The sequence below is a fragment of the Pan paniscus genome, chromosome 11 (assembly GCF_029289425.2).
Source record: "Pan paniscus chromosome 11, NHGRI_mPanPan1-v2.0_pri, whole genome shotgun sequence".
NCBI lineage: Eukaryota > Metazoa > Chordata > Mammalia > Primates > Hominidae > Pan > Pan paniscus.
In genome coordinates this window covers 118920194-118942961 of record NC_073260.2, presented here as the reverse complement: position 1 = coordinate 118942961, position 22768 = coordinate 118920194, and the positions used below count along the sequence as shown (strand labels likewise).

Here is a 22768-nt window from a genome sequence, read left to right as displayed (position 1 = left end):
CCAGCACCCCGCCTACGTTGCTACTTTTTAATGTGGGGTCATTTTTTAAACCTGGCTTTTTAATTGAAAAAGTAATACAAACATATGGAAAAATTCAAACTGTACTAAAAAAGGTAGACAATGAGAAGCAAATCTTTCTTCTATTTCAGACTCCTCCTTCCCCCATCCCACACCATATCCCCTCAACCCTCCTTCTATTCAGACGTTACCACTGGGTCAATCCGTTGAAAGTTACAGTTAAGGTGATACCTGGGGTCCAAAAGCTAAATATGGACCTACGCTATCACCAGTCCCTTCCAGTTCTAAAACCAAGTCCAAGCCTTTGCAGCACGAAAGAGATAGCCTCCTCTCATCTAAAGTTATGGCTGGTAAGGCTGAGACGAATGGAAACGGATTTCAAAGACATAGATTTAGAACTCCTGAAAGGCAGGAGACAGAACTCAATACTTTCATGGTGAGTGGTTTATTTACTGATTAAATAAACGCTCCCTTAGGGATGTAAGCTCCACACCGGCAGGAGCTTCATCACCAGCTCTCACTGCAGACCCCGGCATTAAAGGAGCTCACACGGTAAAAGCCCCTACCGCCCACCACAGCCACAGCGGCCGGCAGCCCAAAGTGGGAAACCGCGCAGGGCGTCACGTGACTCCAGCTCCCCCCCGGCAACCGGCCCGCCCCCACTGAGACCCCGCCAATCCGGAAGGGAGGTCCAATTTGGCCAGGCCAGGGCGTGTTCCACCGGCCCAGTGGCCTTGCTGCTGCGTTATCCCTAGACTCGCCCCACTTGCCTCGGAGTCTCAGGCCGTTGCCTAGGTCCTCCCGGTAAAACCCTGGAGATTGCTAGGGAGAGGAGCAAGGGAGGGGCCAGCGCGCAGAAGTGCGGACGCAACGCGGCGGCCGCGGGCGAGGCTTATGCGGAGCTTAAGAAACAGCTAGGGAAACTGCAGGAGTCTCCAGAGCGCGCGCGCGGGCCCTCCCCGGCCCGACCCACGCGGCGCGGCGTGGTGACGCCCGCGCGGCCTGAGGAAGGGGCGGGGTCGGGGCGGGCCTCCGCGCTCCTCCCGCCCTCTCTGTGTCCCTACTCTCCCTCCCCTTCCCTCCCCCACACTCGGCCCCGTCAGCTTGGGGGTGCCTTCGTCGCGCAGCCTCGCGTCGGCCCGGCCCGGCCAGGCCAGCGGGCAGATGCCCCGAGCTGCCGCCGCCGCCGCCGCCGACTCGGCCGGTGGCGGTGTGGGAGGTGGGCGACCAGCCCGGGGCCGCTGAGTGTGACGGACGCAACTGGGGGCGCCGGGGGCTCCGCACGGACCATGTATTTTCTGAGCGGCTGGCCCAAGAGGCTGCTGTGCCCTCTGGGGAGCCCGGCCGAGGCGCCTTTCCACGTTCAGTCCGACCCGCAGAGGGCTTTCTTCGCCGTGCTGGCCGCGGCCCGCCTCAGCATCTGGTACAGCCGAGTAAGTAGAGCCGCCCGCCGCCTTTCGCCGCTGCCTCCCCGGCCTCCCGGCGCCGTCCCACCCCCAACTTCCACCCAGAGCCTAGGACTCCTGCCCCTTCGTGCCAGACCCACCTGCCTTCGCAGTCCGCGTCCTCGTCCCACCGAATTGGCCGCACGTACCCGCCGGCTGCAGGCACGTCCTCCAGCCGGCGGTCCGGGGTGGATGAAGTCGCTGCTGCCGAAAATCCCTGAGCCTCCCCGCGTTGGACCGACGGCCGCGGCGTGCGGACTCCGCACGCTCCCCGGCCGAGCCCAGACTTGTTCTTCCCTCCCTTCCCCCATTCCCCGAGGGACAAATTTGTTTAAACTTTCCACAATTAGAAATCCGGCCGCTGTGGTGCCCCAACCCTCCCTTACTTTAAAGGTCGCCGTTTTGGAGTTAGGGAAAGCCTCTTGGGCTTTACCCAGCGCCAGACTTTACAGGCCTGTAATAACTTACTTCTACAAACTACAGCCTGAATTCTTTATTCTTCACTAAAGGTCTGGTTATTTAACTCCCCTTTTTAACCCCAACATCCCTTCCCCACTTTCGAGTTGGTCTTTTTCTTTGCTGCTGCTCTTGGACTCTTCGGAATAGGGGGTTAAAGGAGCGGAAGTAGAACTCAAATCTGTCCGCAGAACTCCCAGTGATAACACCTGGAAATAATAAGGCTTGGGAGGAGCATGGAACTGAATTCTGTTTTTGCTTTAAGTCCTGGTTATCTTTTTCTTTCTTGTATTGAATTACTGAGTAGATGTGAGAAAGAAATAAGTGGTGGATGGGATACTCCCTACTCTCTGCAAACACTGCTATAACTTTGTCTGTGAGAACGACGGAGTTCAGAGTATAAAAATGCTTTTTTTCCTCCCCAAAGAAGGCAGTACCAATCGATGTCAGAGTGAAGTTTTTCTCCTTTCCAAGTTAATTTGACCATGTGGGGATAGGTTGTGACCTTGTCCTTATTAGGTGTTCGTGAAATACTGGTTTTAGTTTGTTAAAATCCCCAAATCTTTGTGTGTTGCTATTCCATTGCCTGTAATGCCCTTGACAGTCCTCACCCACATCCCTGGTAATACTGGTGATGGGATTTAGTGACGGGTAATTCTGGTGTCTCCTTTGACTGTCATAGTTGGGCTGTAAATCAGACTATTTGCCATCAAGTTTTGGCTGATCTAATTTTCAAATGCAAATCAGAACAAAACAAACTTATAAAATCGTAATACCAACAATATGACTATTTTGTCTAGTGCCTGATTGTATTTTGAATATATATATGTATGTGTGTGTATATATATATAAAAATATGTGTAAATATATATAAAGTATCATCTGGTTCCTAAATGAGATATTCGTTTACAATGTATACGCCAGTTGAATAATTTTTAATTTGTTTAGGTGTATATAACTCAACTTTAAAGCACATGCAGAAAAAAATAGAACTTGAATTTAAATTGTCTTTTGAATTTAATACATAATTCCTTTTGAATGTAACAAATTTAGACTTTCGTCTAAAATTTAACTTTTCTTACCTTTAAAAAGGCAGACCTAACTTAATTTTAAATAAAAGTAAACAATATGACCTGTGAATTGACCAGAAGCCTGTAAACCACTTTATTCCCCCATAAGAGAAGCATAAACATATGCTTTAATTTAGGGACATTGTGAATATTCTTAAGCATGTCTATTGTTTGGTTTTGGAGTTACATACGACATCTAGAAATCCAAGGCAGTTCTGGAATTTAAACTATTCATACTCTTCTTTCAAATTCCCACCTCACATGCAACTTCCTTTTTCCACAGAAGTCCAGGGACCCCTACTATTAAGTTCTGTTGTGCAAAAGTTAGGCTGTAGGGAACCCATGGGTTTAGAGGTCTGGAGTGAAATGAAATGCAGGAATACCTTAGAGGAGGCTGTATAGTACTGTAGTATGAGTGGTTAACCTTGGTCTCTGGGCACCAGCTTTGTTGTCACTGAAAAAAATCAGGTATTCACGAGGTCAAGAGATCGAGACCATCCTGGCCAACATGGTGAAATCCCGTCTCTACTAAAAATACAAAAAAATAGCTGGGCGTGGTGGTGCACGCCTGTAGTCCCAGCTACTCGGGAGGCTGAGGCAGGAGAATCGCTTGAACCCAAGAGGCAGAGGTTGCAGTGAGCCAAGATCCCACCGCTGCACTCCAGCCTGGCGACAGAGCAAGACTCTGTCTCAAAAAAAAAAAAAAAAATATTGAACCAAGTGATTATAAGGTGTATGATTACATGCCTAGGTGAGTGGGATACATATGCTAGACTCCAGCTTCCAATCTTCTCTTCCTGGGATATGCCCTTTCTTACTCTGTATGAAAGTTTTCATTTTGATTTTCTAATTTGTTAACTTCCTGAAAGTATGTAAGTTAATTAGGTTAACAAACTTCATTTAAAAGTGAAAATGCCTTTAGGTAAATTAAAGGGCTATCAGTTATACTTCCATAATTTAGAGTGAATTGGTTTAAAAAGTTCTCATGGAGCTGCTAAAAGCTTTGATTTTTGAGAGGCTGTAGATACAAGTAGTTTTATAATAATATGTGAAGATCTACAGGATTTTACAGAGTTGAAGTCTTACAGCTGCTTGAGGGCATTTGAAGGCAGGGAGACATGCTCATAGAGATGATAAAACAAGATTTGCTTACCTGAAATTTTGTTAGGGCTCACTTAGTAAATCAGGCTCTCTTAGGAGTGGTATATTTTAAAAAGAGACAACTAGCCTTGTGGAAGGGACAGTCGTTTAGTAGTCTAAGCTGGTTGTTTCAATGTTCAAAAGAATTGTGGAAATTGTATGTGTACAATGATAATTCATAAGACTGAATCTCTATTAAAATCTCTAACTGTACATTATATGGATCTTCTAATGAACTTTTATGTACTACTTATACCTACTGTCCTCTATTCTAAGTAGGTATTCGGAATTCCACTGTTTAGACTCATATCTCTTCAGAATTATTTCCTACCCCAAATTTGAGAAATACAGTATAGCGTTGTTTATGAACAAAAGAGCCTCTAGATAGTTACTTAGCTTTTTTATATTGGAGCCCCAATATTATATTTTGGAGCCCCCCAAAAGGTGTTAAAAAAAAGGCTCAGTATGTGTAGGCTAGATTGGGGTGGTAGAGGTAGAACTTGACTGGGGGCAGTTGGTACATTTCTGCTAAGGTTATTGTAAAAGGACTAGTTTCAGCTTTGAGGATGAAACTGTTACATAAGGTAGGTTATGATTTATGATTAACATAGGTGTAGTGTGAGATGAATTACATTTTGTACTGTACTGAGGGCCCAGAATTATTCCTTTAATATACTGTGAATATGAAAGTCTATATATGTGAACATCAGAATGATATCTTTGAATTTAGCCATTCTAAATTAGATGTATAGACATTCTCGTTTTTCAGGTCACCGACTTTAAACATTTAAATTACCTTCAGAAGTATTTTTGAACATCAACTGTAAAAGACAGATGTGTATAAAAGGGATGAAGAGACATGTTATATGTTAGTGTGTTAGATGTTAGTGTGTTAATATAAATCTTGTGAGTTATCACTGTTGTAGGTAGCTAATAAAAAGCTGAAATGGGCAAATAATTACTAGGCTTATAAAATAAATTATATGTCGTTTAGTAATCCTGAGCAAAAACTTAGTTCCCATTGGTATGTGCTAATCATGGAAAAAAACAATGATATGTCAAAAGAACCAAGCTTTGGATCAGGTATGTGATTAACTGTGTTGACCTCAGGAAGACCATTTTATTTGTATTTTCCCAGCATTCCCATTTCTCACCCTTTTAACTCTATTACTTTCTCCAGAGAGCCTTCTTTATAAATTCACTGCTCTGAAGTCTTCTAGGGTTCACTGTTGATGAAAGAATGGAGTTCAAACTCCTTAGTTTGATATCACAGACACTCCCTTCTTGGAATGCTCTCTTGCCTCATTTCTGCCTGTCAGAGTATTATCCATCCTTTAACTGCTGTTGAAATCCTTTCTTTATGAGTCATTCTTTACCTACCGTAACCATAAGTGTTCATTTTTCTGATGAACTACTGCTTCCCCCCTACTGCCAGCTTTGTTGAGGTATAATTGACAAATAAAAATTGTATATATTTAAGGTGTGCTGTGCGATACTTAGATCTACCCTGTGAGTTGATAATCACAATCAGTCTAATTAACAGATCCACCATCTCACACAGCTCCCTCTTTTTTTGTATGTGGGATGAGAACGCTTAAGACCTACTCTCTTAGCAAATTTCAAGTATACAATATATGTTAATTATGGAAATAAATGTCATTATTAACGATAGTTACTGGGCCATGCATTAGGTCCCCAGAACGTATTCATCTTATACCTGAAAATTTGTACCTTTGACTGAAATACTCCCATTTCACCCACCTCCCAGCCCCTGGTAATGATCGTTCTACTCTCTGTTCCTATGAATTTGACATCTTTATATTCCATATATGAGATCATGCAGTTGTTTTTTGTCTTGCCTACTTAGTATACTGTCCTTAAGTTTTGTCCATGTTGTTGCAGATGGCAGGATTTCCTTGTTTTTTAAAGGCTGAATAATATTTCATGTGTGTATGTGTGTGTGTTACATTTTCTTTATCCATTCATCTGTTGACAGACACTTAGGTTGTTTCTGTATCTTGACTACTTTGAATAATGCTGCAATGAATATGAAAGTGCAGATATCTCTTTGAGATACTGATTTCAATTCCTTTGGATATATACCTAGAAGTAGGATTGTTGGATCATGTGGTAGTCCTGTTTTTAGTTTGAGGAACTTCTGTTTTCCATCATGACTGTACCATTTTGCAGTCCCATCAATAGTGTACAGGGAGGGGATCCCTTTTCTCCACGTCTTTGCCGACCTTGTTATGATTTAACTTCTTGATAATAGATATCCTGACAGGTGTGAGGCATCTTATGGTTTTGATTTGCATCTCCCTGATGATTAGTGTGTTGAGCACCTATTGGCCATTGGCTGTTTTTTGGGAAAACATCTGTTCAGATCTCTTGTCCATTTTTAAATTAGGTTATTTGTTTTGTTTTTTTCTTGCTACTGAGTTGTATGAGTTACTTACATATCTTGAATATTAGCCCCCTTTTAGATGTATGGTTTGCAGATATTTTCTCCTATTCCATAGGATGCTTTTATATCTTGTTGATTGTTTTCTTTACTGTACAATAACTTAATTTCATGTAATCCTACTTGTTTATTTTTGCTTTTGTCACCTGTGCTTTCCATGTCATCCAAAACACCATCGTGAAAACAGATGTCAGGGTGTTTTTCCCCTGTTTTCTTCTAGGATTTGCATGGTTTCAGGTTTTACATTTAAGTCTTTGATCCTTCTTCTTCTTTTAATTTTTGTGGGTACATAGTAGATCTGTGTATTTGTGGGGTATATGGGATATTTTGATACAGGACTATAGTCACCCTGTTGTACTATCAAATACTAGATTTTATTCATCATCATCACCATTATTATTTTGAGACAGGGTCTCACTCTGTCACTCTGGAGTACAGTGTCATGATCATGGCTTACTGCAGCCTCGACCTCTTGGGCTCAAGCAATTCTCCCACCTTAGCATCCTGAGTAGCTGGGAGTACAGATGCATGCCACCATGCCTAGTTAATTTTTTATAGAGATGTGGTCTTGCTGTGTTGCCCAGGCCGGTCTCAGACTCCTGGACACAAGTGATCTGCCCATCTCAGCCTCCTAAAGTGCTAGGATTACAAGCATGGGCCACCACACCCAGTCCTTATTCATTTTTTCTATTTTTTGTACCCATTAACCATCCTTCCTTCCCCCTCCGTCTTTAATCCTTCTGGAGTTGATAGTGTAAGATAAGGGTCCAGTTTCCTTCCTTCGCATGTGGATATCCAGTTTTTCTAACACTATGGTGTTGAAAAGTCAGTGTTGTAAGATGTGTTTTCTCCATTCTTAGCACTTTGTGAAAGATTGACTATATATGCATGCGTGGTTTTATTTCTGGACTCCATTCTGTTGCATTGGTCTATGTATCTCTTTTTATGTCAGTACCATACTATTTTGATTACTATAGCTTTGTAATATACTTTGAAATCAGGTTGATATGGTTTGGCTCTGTTTCCCCACCCAAATTTCATCTCTAATCGTAATCCTCATAATCCCCATGTATGGAGGGCAGGACCTGGTAGGGGGTCATTAGATCATAGCAGGAGTTTTCCTCATGCTGTTCTTGTGATAGTAAGTTCTCACGAGATCTGATGGTTTTATAAGTGTTTGACTGTTCCTTCTACACACTCTGTCTCTCTCTTGCCTGCCAGCATGTAACAAGTGCCTGCTTCCCCTTCTGCCATGATTGTAAGTTTCCTGAGGCCTCACCAGCCATTACGGAACTGAATCTATTCAACCTTTCTTTATAAATTACCAAATCTCAGGGAAGTTTGTTATAACAGTGTGAAAATGGACTAACACACAGGTAATGTGACACTTCCAGCTTTGTTGTTCTTTCTCAAGATGGCCTTGGCTATTCATGGGCTATTGTGGTTTTGTATAAATTTTAGGATTGTTTTTCTATTTATGTGAAAATATCATTGAAATTCTGATAGAGATTGCATTGAATCCATAGATTGGTTTGGATAGTAGGGACATTTTAACAATATTAATTCTTCCAATCCATGAACATAACATATCCAGCCATTTATTTGTGCCTTCTTCAGTTTCTTTCATCAGCATTTTATGGTGTTTAGTGGCGGTTAAATGTATTCTAAGTATTTAGTTTTTTGGAGCTACCATAAATGGTATTGTTTTCTTTTTCTTTTTCTGTTTTTTTTAGACAAAGTCTCGCTCTTGTCACCGAGGCTGGAGTGCAATGGAGCGATCTCAACTCACTGCAGCCTCTGCCTCCTGGGTTCAAGCAATTCTCCTGCCCCAGCCTCCCGAGTAGCTGGGATTACAGGTGCCTGCCACCATACCCGGCTAATTTTTGTATTTTCAGTAGAGACAGGGTTTCACCATGTTGGCCAGGCTGGTATCGATTCCTGACCTCAGTTGATCTGCCTGCCTCAGCCTCCCAAAGTGCTGGGATTATAGGTGTGAGCCACCACGCCCAGCCATGTTTTCTTAATTTATTTTTTAGATACTCATTGTTCTTGTGTAGAAACATAACTTATTCTTGTATATTGATTTTATATCTTGTAACTTTACTAAATTCATTTCTTAGTTCTAAATTTTTTGGTGGTTTTTAGGTTTTTCTAAATATAAGATTATGTCATCTTCAGAGACAATTTTGCTTTTTCCTTTGAACCACTGCTTTATATTGTAAGTTTTGCACTTATGCTTTTTTTCTCCAGCTAGATTATAAGTTTCTGGAGCACAGAAACTATCTTAATTTGTATTATCTATAGTGCCTTGTACAAGGAAGATGTTTAATAAACATTTTTAATATTAATGAATTTAAGGTATTTGTCATACGTGTGGCACAGCAATTTTTTTTAAGCTTTAGTGTTTTGATTTTTGTGAGAACACAGTAGGTATATATTTATGATTTTTTTGTTTGTTTGTTTGTTTTTGAGACAGGGTTTCACTTCAGTTGCCCAGGTTGGAGTGCAGTGGCACAATCTCAGCTCACTGCAATCTCTGCCTACTGGGCTCAAGCAGCTGTCCTGCTTCAGCCTCCCAAGTAGCTGGGACTACAGGTGTGCCCCACTGTACTTGGCTAATTTTTTTTTTCTGTAATTTTTTATAGAGATGGGATTTCACCATGTTGCCCACGCTGGTCTTGAACTCCTGAGCTCAAGTGATCCATCTACCTCGGGCTCCCAAAGTGCTGGGATTACAGGCATGAGCCACTATACCCAGCCATGAGATATTTTGATACTAGCGTGCAATTTGTAACAATCAGTTCATGAAAAATAGGGTATTTATCCCCTCAAGCATTTAACCTTCATGTTCCAAACAATCCATATGTACTCATAGTTATTTTAAAATATACAATTAAATTATTTTGACTGTAGTCACCCTGTTGTGCTATCAAATACTAGGTCATACTCATTCTCTTTTTTTTTGTACCCATTAGCCGTTCCCACCTCCCTTCCTATCCCCCCCAGTTACCTTTCTCAGCCTCTGGTAATCATCTTTCCACTCTTTATCACCATTAGTTCAATTGTTTTGATTTTTAGATCCCACGAATAAGTGAGAACATGCGATGTTTGTCTCTCTATGCCTTGCTTATTGCACTTAACATAATGACCTCTAGTTCCATCCATGTTGTTGTAAATGACCGGATCTCATTTTTTTTGGTAACTGAATAGTACTCCATTATGTACAAGTACCATGTTTTCTTCATCCATCCATCTGTTGATGGACACTTCCAGTACTGTGTTGAATAACAATAGTGAAGGTGGGCATCTTTGTCGTGTTCCGGATCTTAGAGGAAAGGCTTTCGGTTTTTACATACTCAGTATGATACTAGCTATGGGTCTGTTATATATGGCTTTTATTATGTTGAGGTATGTTCCTTCTATACCCAGTTTTTTTAGGGTTTTTATGAAGGGATGTTGAATTTTTATGAAATGCTTTTTCAGCATCAGTTGAAATGATCATATAGTTTTGGTCCTTCATTCTGTTGATATGATGTATCACATTGATTGATTTGCATATGTTGAACCATCCTTGCATACCTGGAATAAATACCACTTGTTCATGATGAATGATCTTTTTAATATATTGTTGAATCTCATTAGCTTGTATTTTGTTGAGGGTTTTCACATCAGTGTTCATCAGAAATATTGACCTGTAGTTTTCTTTATTGATGTGTCTTTGTCTGGGTTTGGTATGAGGGTAATCCTGGCCTCATAGAATGAGTTTAGAAGTACTCCCTCCTCCTGTATTTTTCAGAACAGTTTCAGTAGTATTGGTGTTCTTCTTTAAATGTTTGTTGGAATTGAGCAGTGAAACCACTAGGTCTTGGGCTTTTCTTTACTGGGAGACTTTTTATTACAGGTTCAATCTCACTGTTGTTAGTCTGTTCGGGTTTTGAATTTCTTCATGATTCAATCTTGGTAGGTTGTATGTGCTAGGGATTTATCCATTTCCTCTAGATTTTCCAGTTTATTGGCATATAGTTGCTCATAGTAGTTTGTGATGATCCTTTGAATTTTTGCGGTATCAATTGTAATGTCTCCTTTCTTATCTCTGATTTTATTTATTTTGGTTTTCTCTTTTAAGGTTTGTCAATTTTGTTTATCTTTTCTAAAAAGCAACTTTATGTTTCTTTGGTCTTTTGGATTATTTTCTTCATTTCAAGTTAATTTATTTCTGCTCCATCTTTATTATTTCTGTTACTAATTTTGGGTTGTTTGCTCTTGCTTTTCTAGTTGTTTAAGAGGCATCATTAGGTTATTTATTTGAAATTTTTCTTCTTGTTTTCTGAGACAGGGTCTCTCTTTATCCTCCAGGCTAGAGTGCAGTGGTGCAATCTCGTCTCACTGTAGCCTCAACCTCCCAAGTTCATGTGATCCTCCCACCTCAGCCCCCCAAATAGTTGGGACTACAGTTGCATGCCACCGTGCCCAGCTAATTTTTGTAGAGACGGGATTTCACCATGTTTCCCAGGCTGTTCTCAAATTCCTGAACTCAAGCAATCTGCCCACCTCGGCTCCCAAAGTGCTAGGATTCAGGCATGAGCCACTATACCCAGCCATTTTTCTTCTTTTATGGTGTAGTACTTATAGCTGTAAATTTCTCTGTTAATACTGCTTTTGCTGTCTCCCATAACTTTTGATACGTTGTGTTTCCATTATCATTTGTTTCAATAAAGTTTTCAGTTTGCTTCTTAATTTCTGCACTGACCCATTGGTCATTCAGGAACATATTGTTTAATTTCCAAGTGTTTATATGATTTCCAGAATTGTTCTTGTTGATTTCTAGTTTAACTCTATTATGAGAGAAGATGCTTGATATTATTTCAGTTTTTTTGAATATTTTAAGATTTGTGACCTATCATATGAGCAATCCTTAAGTGATCCATGTACTGAGGGAAAGAATGTGTGTTCTGCACCCTTTGGATGAAATGTTCTATAAATATCTGTTAGGTCCATTTGTTGTATAGTGCAGATTAAGTCCGATGTTTCTTTGTTGAGTTTCTGTCTGGGAGTTGGGTTCAGTGCTGAAAGTGAGGTGTTGAAGTCTCCAGCTATCATATTGAGGTCTAGCTCTCTCTTTAGCCCTAATAATGTTTGCTTTGTATATCTGGGTGTGTTGGGTGCATATGTACGTATGATTGTTATATTCTATTGCTGGATTGACTCTTTTGTCAGTATATAATGACATTCTTTGTCTCACAGTTTTTGTCTTGAAATCTATTTTGTCAGTATTTATATAATTACTCCTGCTCTTTTGGTTTCCATTGGCATGTAATATCTTTTTCATCCCCTTATTTTCAGTCTGTGCATACCTTTGTATGTGAAGTGTGTTTCTTGTGGGCAAAAGATCAGTGGATCTTGTTTTTTCATCCATTCACCCACTCTCTGTCTTTTGATTGGAGAGTTTGGTCCATTTGTATTCAATGCTATTATTGATAAGTAGGGACTTCTGCCATTTTGATATATATTTTCTGGTTGTTTTGTGGTCTTTGTTCTTTCTTTACTTGCTGTGTTCCTTTTAGTGAAGGTGGTTTTCTCTGGTGCTATGATTTAATTTCTTGCTTTTTATGTTTTGTGTATCTGTTCTGTTTTTTGATTTGAGTTTACTGTGAGACTTGCAAGTACTATCTTATAACCCATTATTTTAAACTCATGACAACACTGATTGTATAAGCAGTCAAACACACACAAAGTGTTTAAAGTGTAATTAAAAGTGTAATTAAAACTCTACACTTTAACTTCATCCCTCTACACTTTAACTTCATCCCTCTGCTTTTTAGCTTTTTTGTTTGTTGTTTCTCCTTATGTCTTACTGTACTATGTCTTGAAAAGTTGTCATTATTTTTTATTGGTTCATTTCATCAGTCTTTCTACTTAAGAGTAGTTTACACACTACAATAACACTTATAAAATAAGAATCATCGTTAGGTTATTTATTTGAAGTTACAAAATAAGAGTGTAATTGTGGTGTGTAAACTACTCAACTAGAAGGAGTTATACTCTTCTGTGTTTTTCTGTGTGCTTACTATTACCAGTGAGTTGTACCTTCTGATGGTTTCTTCTTCGTCCTTAAATACTCTTTTTCTTTCAGATTGAACAACTCCCTTTAGCATTTCTTGAGGGCAGATCCAGTGTTGATGAACTCTCTCAGCATTTTTTGTCTGTGAAGGTCTTTGTTTCTCCTTCATGCTTGAAGGATATTTTCACTGGATATACTGTTCTAAGGTAAATGCTTTTGTTTGTTTGTTTGTTTTGTCAGCACTTTCAACATATTGTGCCACTCTCTCCTGGCCTGTAAGATTTTTACTGAAAAGTCTGCTGTCAGAGATATTGGAGCTCTATTGTATGTTATTTGTTTCTTTTCTCTTGCCGTTTTTAGGATCTTTCTTTATCCTTGATAAAGAAACTATCCTTTGAGAGTTTGTTTATAGATGCCATAAGGTAGTCTTCTTTTTTTTTTTTTTTTTTTTTTTGGATGGAGTCTTGCTCTGTCACCCAGGCTGGAGTGCAGTGGTGCCATCTCAGCTCACTGCAAGCTCTGCCTCGTGGGTTCACGCCATTCTCCAGCCTCAGCCTCCTGAGTAGCTGGGACTACAGGCGCCCACCACCACACCCGGCTAATTTTTTGTATTTTTAGTAGAGATGGGGTTTCACTGTGTTAGCCAGGATGGTCTCAATCTCCTGACCTCATGATCTGCCCGCCTCAGCCTCCCAAAGTGCTGGGATTACAGGGATGAGCCACCGCACCCGGCCGCCATGAGGTAGTCTTCTTTAGGTTAAATCTGCTTGGCGTTTTGTAACCTTCTCATACTTGAATGCAGATATCTTTCTCTAGGTTTGGGAAGTTCTCTCTTATCCCTTTGAATGAACTTTTTACTCCGGTCTCTTTCTCTACTTCCTCTTTAAGGCCAATACCTCTTACATTTGCCCTTTTGATGCTATTTTTTAGGCATGCTTCACTGTTTTCTATTCTTTTTTCTTTTGTGGTCTCCTCTGACTATATTGTCAAGTAGCCTGTCTCCAAGCCCACTAATTCTTTCTTCTGCTTGATCAATTCTGTTTTTCAGAGACTCTGATGCATTCTTCAGTTTGTTGGTTGCATTTTTCAACTTTAGAATTGCTGCTTGATTTTTAAAAATTTAAATTTCTTTGTTTAAAATGTGATAGAATTCTGAGGTCCTTCTCTGTGTTATCTTCAATTTCTTTGACTTTCCTCAACATAGCTATTTTGAATTCCTGCCTGAAAGGTCACATATCTCTCTCTCTTTTTCCAGGATTGGTCCCTGCCTTACTTAGTTCATTTGGTGGGGTCATGTTTTCCTGGATGATCTTGATTTGATGCTTGTAGATGTTCATTGGTGTCTAGGCATCAAAGAGGTAGGTATTTATTGTAGTCTTTGCAGTCTGGGCTTGTTTGTATCTGTCCTTTTTGAGAAGTCTTTCCAGTTATTCGAAGGGACTTGGGCCCCAAGCCCAATAATGCTGAGGGTTTTGCAGACTCAGAGGTACTGCCTTGGTGGTCTTGGATAAAATCTGGAAGAATTATTTGGATTACCACGTAGAGACTCTTGTTCTTTTCTGTTACTTTCTTCCAAACAAATGGAGTCTCTCTCTGTGCTGAATCTCCTGGAACTAGGGATGTGTTCATGCGTTGATGCAAGCACCCCTGTTGCCACCACCACTGAAACTAAGCTGGGTTAGACCTGAAGCCAGCAGAGCACTGGGTCTCATCCAAGGCCTGCTTTCACCACCACCTGGCTACCACCTATGTTCACTCAAGGCCCTAAGGCTCTACCATCAGCAGGTGGTGAAGCCAGCCAGGTTTGTGTCCTTCCCTTCAGAGTGTCTCATTCACCAAACCCCAGGCCAGTCCAGAAATGCTGTATGGAAGCCAGGGATTAGAGTCAAAATTCTTAGCAATTTGTTTGATATTCTGTTCTGTTGTGGGTAAGCAAGCACTCAAACCGTAACACAAAATTCTTCCCACTTTTTCCCCTGTCCACAGGCAGAGGAGAATCTGCCTCTGTGGCCACCACTACCGCAGGGCCATAGTGGGTTCTGCCTGGCCACTGCCGGGCAGTCATCTTCAGGTGTTTATGAATCATTAACATAATCCATATTATAGTTAAATATTTATTGGGAGTTTACTGTGGACTAGGTATTTTACATCATAGTAAGCAAAGTTTCCCAAATTTAAGTTCTTTTTATTTCTCATTCATGACTTGTGCCCTGTTCTCATACTACCTATTCATTGTAACTTTTAAACTTGAAAGTCTCTTTCAAAATAAATGAATTTATCCTTTTACCATAAATGGAAATCTAGTACCATTTTTATGAATAGAAGATATTATGAAGGAATACAATAATAACAGTTTTATAAGTCTGGGCATGGTGGCTCACACCTGTAACCTCAGCACTTTTGGGGGCCTAGGTGGGAGGATCACTTGAGCCCGGGAGTTCAAGACCAGTCTGGACAGTATAGGGAGACCCCCATCTCTATAAAAAATAAAAATAAAAAAATCAGCTGGCCATGGTGGTGCATGCCTGTGGTCTCAGCTAATCTGGTGGCTGAGGTGGGAGGATTGTTTGAGCCTGGGATGTCTTGATTCATAAACACATGAAGATGACTAAAATCTCCTTTTAAATTTGTTTATACTGCTTTTTCTTCTATGGCTTTCTTTTTTTCATAGATCATGTCAATATAAACACATACTGGGAACCAGGAGTTTGAGTGATTCTATATGAATGACTGTATACTATTTAAATTTTGATGAACTACAGAGTAGTTTGAGCCTAGGAGGTTGAGGCTGCAGTGAGCCATGATTGCACTATGGCAACCCAGCCAGGATGACAGGGTGAAACCCTTTCTCAAAAAAAAAGTTATGAAAAGTATGGTTTCCTGCCAAACTCATAATTACGCCTTTATTAAAAAGGGCAATTAGCCCTTTTTATGCAAGGTGCTTAAAAATAAACTAGCACCTCATTTAGATACTCTCCTTACGTAAATAAAAAAGATTGAAGAGGAGTTGAAAAAAGATTTTTTTCCTATGTGATTGTTTACTTCAGTATTTGTATGTCATCTAAAATGGTGATATAGGACCTGCATTAAAGTGTTCCACCTGTATTAGTTTGTTAGGCAATTTATTTAATCAGAAAAAATAAAATAAATTTACAATTTAAAAATATTTTGGAATTTACACTTGCCACAAAATGAGACAGTTTCTTCATTCAAATTTCTTACTCATGAGCAGGCATCAATTGGTTGGAATCAGAGAGGTTTCTTACCTTTAAATTACAATTGCTTTCCTTTGAGTTGCTGTCACAAATCTACTGTCCCCCAAGTGGTTTACCTTATTTCAACCATAAATCATACAAAAATTTACCTATGAAAATTTGGATATTATTGTAGATAATACTGTAGAATTTGCTATGGTTTAAATTTTTAAGAGCTTTGAAGTGCATAAAAATACATCTAAGTGTACATTGATTTTTAGTAAATTTATAGTGTTGTGCATCCATAATCACAGTCTAGTGTTAGAACATTTATATCAGCCTTAAAAAGTACTATCCCCATTTGTCATCAACCTCTTCTCCCATTCCAGCCTTAGAAAACCTTGGCCTACTTTTTGTCCATTTGATTTAGCTTTCCTAGAATTTTCATATCATTGGAATCATATGGTATATGGTCATTTGTGTTTGGTTTTTATTTAGCATAATGTTTTTGAGGTGCATCCAGGTCATAATATTTCTTTTTTCAAAATGTGTATAAACTAAGGGATACAAGTGCAGTTTTTTTACATGGACATATTGCACAGTGGTAAAGTCTGGGCTTTTAGTGTAATCATCAGCTAAAGAATGTGCATTGTACACATAAGTAACTTCTTATCTTTTATCCCCTTCTCATCCTTCTGAGTCTGATATCTGTTATTCCACACTCTATGTCCATGTGGTAGTATTCCTTTTTGTTGCCGAATATTTTTCCATTATTTGCATATGCCGCATTTCTATCTCCATTCACCAGTTGACAGGTATTTGAGTCATTGTGAATAATACTCTCATTTTGAATGATTGTGAGTAATACTGCTGTAAACATTTGTATACATGTCTGTGTGTGGATAAATGTTACTCTTCTAGAGAGATACCTAGGAGTGCAACTACTAAGTCATATGGCAAGTTTAACTTATTGGTAAAGTGCAAAACTTTGTTCCAAAGTAACTGTAGCATTTTACAACCCCACCAATAATGTATGGAAGTTTCTGTTTCTCCACACCCGTTCTAGAGGGTTTGTAGTGGTGTCTTATTTGTGGCTTTAATTTGGTGTTTTTCTAATGACTAAAAAATGTTTGGCATGATTTCATTTGCTTATTAGCTATTTATATATCTTATTCCATTTATATATCTTATTAGCCATTTCGCTATACCTATGTAGTTAATTATCTATTCAAATCCTTTGTCCATTTAAAAAAAAAAAACAGTGATCTGATCTTGGGTCACTGCAGCCTTGAACTCTTGGGCTCAAGTGATCCTTCCACCCCAGCCTCCCTAGTAGCTGGGACTACAGATGCCCAACAGCATGCCTCACTTATTTAAAAATTTTGTAGAGACAGGGTCTCCATAAGTTGCCCAGGCTGGTCTTAAACTCCCATTGTCGGGCTATCCTCCCAAAGTGTTGGAATTACAAGTATTAGCCACGATGCCTAGATCATTTTTGTTTAAGTGGAATATTTCTCTTATTATTCAGTTGTAAGAGTTCTTTATATGTCTTGATACAAATTATTTAGCAGATATATACTTCGCAAAGTTCTGCAGCATTAAGTACTTTCACATTATCATGTAACCATTACCACCATCAGTATCCAGAACTTTCATTTTCATTTTCCCAAACTGAAGCTTCGTACCCTGTAAATGGTAATTCCTGGTTTTCTCATCCCATCAGTCCCTGGAAACTACTATTGTATTTTCTGTCTTTATGAATTTGATTAGTGTGGGTACCTCAGACAAGTGGAACCACACACTATTTGTCTTTTTGTGATTGACTTATTGCACTCAGCATGTCTTAAGTTTTATCCATGCTGTAGCATGTACCAAAATTTCCTTCCTTCTTAAGGCTGAATGATACTCCATTGTATATGTACATACTGCATTTTGTTTTATTCATTCATCTGTTGATGGACACATGGGCTGCTTTTACCTCTTGGATATTGTGAATAATGCTGCTGTGAACATGGGTAGACAAATATCCAGATCCCTGCTTTACTTCTTTTGGGTACATACCCAGAAGTGGACCTGCTGTTTCATTTGGTTTTTCTATAGGTTTTTTTTTTTTTTTGAGAAATTTTGCTTTTTTTTTTAATGTTAAGAAATTGCCATATACTGTGTTTCCACAGTGCTACATCATTTTACATTCTTACCAGCAATACAGTGGTTCCAATTTCTTCACATCCTTGCTAGTACTTGTTTTCTGTTGTTTTGATGATTGCCATTCCATTGGGTCCAATGTGGTATGTCTTGGTTTTGGTTTGCATTTCCCTAATGGTTATTAATGTCGAGCATCTTTTATGTACTTGTAAGTCATGTGTATGCCTTCTTTGAAAGTGTCCGTTGAAGTTCTTTGCCCATTGTTTTTCTTGGGTTATTTTTTGTGGAGTTGTAACGCTTCGTGTATTCTGGGTATAATCCTTTATCAGATATGTGGTTTCTAATACAGTTATGCTCCACACAATGGCATTTTGAGATGTTCCTGTCAACAGACTGCATTATATGATGGTGGCCTTATAAAATTCTAATGGAGCTAAAAAATTCTTCTTGCCTAGTGACAATAGAAATTTTATATAGTGTAATGCATTACTTTTTCTATGTTTAGATGTATTTAGATATAGAAATATTTACCATTATGGCACAATTGCTTATGTATTCAGTATAGTAATATGCTATATAGGCTTGTATCCTAGGAGCAATAGGGCATACCATATAGCCAAGGTGTGTAGTAGGCCATAACGTCTAGGTTTAAGTACCTACTGTGATGTTCACATGATGACAAAATTGCCTAGTGATGCATTTCTTGGAACTTATCCCCTCTTGTTAAAGTGACACGTGACTGTATTTTCTTCTATTTCAAGGGTTACATTTTTACTCTCTTTGTAGTAGCCATTGATGCACAGCATTTTCAATTTTGATGAAGTCTGTCTTACCTATTTTTTTTTTTGTTGCCTGTGCTTTCAGTATCATATCCAAGAAATTGTTTTCAAATCCAAAGTCATGAAGTTTTTGGCTTGTGCTTTCTTCTAAGAGTTTTATAGGGTGAGGTCTTCTGTTTAGAGTTTTGATCATTTTGAGACAATTTTTGTATATAGTATAAGATAAGGGTCCGGCTTTATTTTTTTACATGTGTATATCCAGTTTTCCCAACACTGTTTGTTGAAAAGACTTTCTTTCCTTTTCCCCTTTGAATGGTCTAGGTAGCCTTGTGGAAAATAATTTGACTATTTATGCAAGAGTGTATTTCTGGACTCTGTGTTTTATTCTGTTGGTCTATATGTGTATCCTTGTGCCAGTACGACAGTATTTTGATTGCTGTAGCCTTCTAGTAAGTTTTGATGTCAGGAAATGTGAGACGTCCAACTTTGTTATTTTCAAGTTTGTTTTGTCTATTCGAGGTCTCTTGGGAATCCATATGAATTTTAGGATGGATTTTTCTGTTTCTGCTAAAAATGCTGTTAGGATTTTGAGAGGACTTACATTGACTATGTAGATTGCTTTGGGTAGTATTGACATCTTAACAATATTAAATTTTCTAATCCACGAACAGAGGATATCTTTTCATTTATTTGTGTCTAATTTCTTTCAGTGATATTTTGCAGTTTTCACTGTAGAAGTCTTTTGCCTGCTTGGTTAGGTTTAGTCCTAAGTACTTTGTTCTTTTTGATGTTACGGTTTGCTGATTTTTCTGTGTTGATTTTGTATTCTGCAGTTTTCCTGAATTCATTCATTCTAACAGGTTTGTTGTTGTTGTGGAATCTTTAGAGGCTTTACGTATAAGATCATGTCATCTTCAAACATATAATTTTACTTATTCATTTCCAAGTTAGATTTATTTTATTTCATTTCCTTGCTGATTGCTCTGGCTAGGGCTTTAGGTATTACGTTGAATGGAAGTGGTGAGAATGGGCATCTTTGTCTTAATTCTGACCTTTGAGGAAAAGCTTTCCATCTTTTCACCATTGAGTTTGATGCTGGTTACAAGTTGTTGTTTTGTTTTTTGTTTTTGTTTGTTTGTTTTTTGTTTGTGTGTGTGTGGGGGGGGGGTGGTGGTGGTGGTGGTGATAGTGGTTTTTTCTTGCTCTGTTGCCCAGGCCGGAGTGCAATGGTGTGATCTCGGCTTACTGCAACCGCCACCTCCCGAGTTCAAGCAATTCTTCTGCCTCAGCCTCTCAAGTAGCTGGGATTACAGGTGCCCGCCACCATACCCGACTAATTTTTTGTATTTTTAGTAGAGACAGGGTTTTGCCATGTTGTTCAGACTGGTCTCGAGCTCCTGACCTCAGGTGATCCACCTGTTTCGGCCTCCTGAAGTGCTGAGATTACAGCTGTGAGCCATCATGCCTAGCCAGGTATAGGTTTTTTATATATGGCCTTTTTATTATCTTGAGATAGTTTGCTTCTATTCATAGTTTTTTGAGTATTTTTAGCATGAAAGGATATTGAGTTTTATCATGTTTTTTCTGACTCAATTGAAATGATTATCTGTTGGTGGACACTTAGGTTGATTCCATATCTTTGCTAATGTTAACAGTGTGGCTATGAACTTGGGGGTGCAAATATCCCTTTGATGTATTTATTTTGTTTCTTTTGGATAAATACCTAACAGTGGGATTGCTGGATCATATGGTAGTTCTATTTTTACTTTTCGAGAAATCTTCATACTGTTTTTGGTAATGGCTGTACTAATTTATATTTCCACCACAGGAGTTCCCTTTTCTCTGCATTCTCATCAACATCTGTTATGTTTTCTTTTTAATAATTGCTATTCTAACTGGGTTAAGATGATATCTTGTGGTTTTGATTTTCATTTTCCTGATGATTAGTGATGTTGAGCCTCTTTTGATGTACCTGTTGGCCATCCATATGTCTTTTGAAAAAATGTTTATGTCTTTTGCCCACTTTTTAATGGGAATGTTTTGTTTTAACTGTTGAGTTGTTTGAGTTCCTTGTATATTCTGGTTTTTAGTTTCTTGTCAGATGCATAGTTTGCAACTATTGTCTACCATTCAAAAGGAAGGTTATTTCTTTACTCTGTTGGATTGTTTCCTTTGCTATGCACAAAACAAGTCTCAAAACATTTTAAAACTCTGGGAGGCTGAAGTGGGAGAATCATTTGAGCCAGGGAGGTAAAGGCTGCAATGAGCTATGATTGTGCCACTTCACTCCAGCCTGGCAACAGAGATAGACCCTATCTTAAAAAAGAAAAAAAAATTAAACTCAAAACTATATCAAGTGTCTTCTTAGACCACAGTAGAATCCTGAAACTAGAAATTAATACCAAGAGGAACTTAGAAAACTGTCAACATAAATGGTAATTACATAGAATACTCCTGAATGTCCATTGGTTCTTTTTCTGCTCCTTTGATCTTCTCTTTGCCTTCTGTAACACCAGAAATTCAAATAGATCACTTTATGGTGTCCCATATGTCATGTAGGCTTTGTTCATTCTTATTTATTCTTGTTTTGTTTTCTGAGTTATTTCAAAAATCTGAAATTCATTCTTCTGCTTGATATCATCCATTGCTGAAGCACTTGAATGTATTTTTTATTCCACTTAGTGAATTCTTCGGTTCGAGGATTTCTGTTTGGTTCCTTTTTTATGATATCTATCTTTTTGGTGAATTTTTCATTCATATCTTGAATTGTTTTTCTGATTTCTTTGTATTTTTGTGTTCTCTATCTCACTGAGTGTCTTTAGTATTATTTTGAATCCTGTTTCTGGCATTTCATAAATTTCTTTTTTATTAGAATCTGTTGCTGGGGAATTATTGTGTTCCTTTGGAGATGTCATAATTTCTTGTTTTTTTTTCACATTACTTGTATACTTACAAGTTGATGTCTGTACCTCTGGTGTAACAGTTGCTTCTTCCAGTTTTTTAGATTGACTTTCAGAGAGGTAGACTTTTTCCTGAAGATCTATCCGTGGTGTTGGTTGGGTAGGGCACCTTGTCTTTGATTCTGGGTGTGTGCAGTAGTGTATTTTTCATATGACCTTTTTAGCCATATATAGCATTAGTGGTGTCTGTGATTTCCTCAGTGGTTTAGGGTGCAATTGTTAGCAGAGGCTGAGGTGAAGTTCTCCTGGGCAGTGGGATGCTAGGTAGGCCAGTCCTTGGGCACCAGTGGTGGCAGCAGCAGACTGTGTGCCTGTCCTTCGGCCCCAGGGTACACAGGCATGGTGTTAGCAGGTTTAATTGGGTTGATTCTTAGGCTTCATATGGCTTGCTTAGGTGCTGGTGGTTGCAGTGGATGACCAGGTGAGTGGGTAGGTCCTTGGATCCCTGGGCAGTGCATGTGGTATGGGCTATGGCAGTAGTTGTGATGGTAGCATCAGGCTGGGTGGGCTGACTCTCAGGCTTCCCTGTAGTAGTGCGTATGTGTGAGTGGCAGACAGGGTGAGGCAATCTCTATGCTCCAATCTGTATGCTTGGGCCCTTGGGGGTGTGTGGTGCCAGGCCAGGTGGGCCTGTCTTCAGGCCCCCTGGTAGAGTGCTCAGGTAGCAACAGTGGATAGAGAGAGCCTTTCCTCAGGGCATGTGCATGTCCACTGTGGCCCTGCTACTAGAGGGGATAGGGTTGGTGTCGGTGTCAGTAGCCTCACACCAGAGGCTGGGGTGGGGCAGGTGTGGTATGCTTTGCTCCAAGCAGTGTCAGGAACATTGACACTGGCATGCTGGGAGATTCTGTCCTCAGGACATGTTCAAGTGTGCTGCAGTCTTGCTGTTTGTGGAGATGGGGTTACTGTCAGTGGCAGCAACCCCAGGCTAGCAGGGTTTAGGCTCTCAGAAGTGTACGCTTTGGCTCTTTTTGTCCTTGTGATAGCCTCCCCAGTATACCCTCCCCAGTGCATTGCACTTGCCTGTTCTCCACAGTGT

The 22768-nt window shown here is 39.5% G+C and overlaps 1 protein-coding gene across 6 annotated transcripts in view; it reads left to right on the top strand.

Annotated features, from left to right (window-relative positions):
• The first annotated feature begins 209 nt into the window (after positions 1–209).
• Positions 210–22768, top strand: part of RIC1 (RIC1 homolog, RAB6A GEF complex partner 1) — a 147999-nt gene continuing 125440 nt past the window's right edge. For 4 of the 6 annotated variants that reach the window (XM_063594494.1, XM_008977015.4, XM_024930040.4 and 1 more), the window contains exon 1: positions 1072–1451. In XM_063594494.1, coding sequence (XP_063450564.1) covers positions 1308–1451 — 144 coding nt within the window. In that variant the 5' untranslated portion in view covers positions 1072–1307. Of the gene's footprint in view, positions 455–1071; positions 1452–22768 lie in introns of those variants that run through there. The other 2 variants (XM_055092178.2, XM_055092177.2) reach the window with 2 other exon arrangements.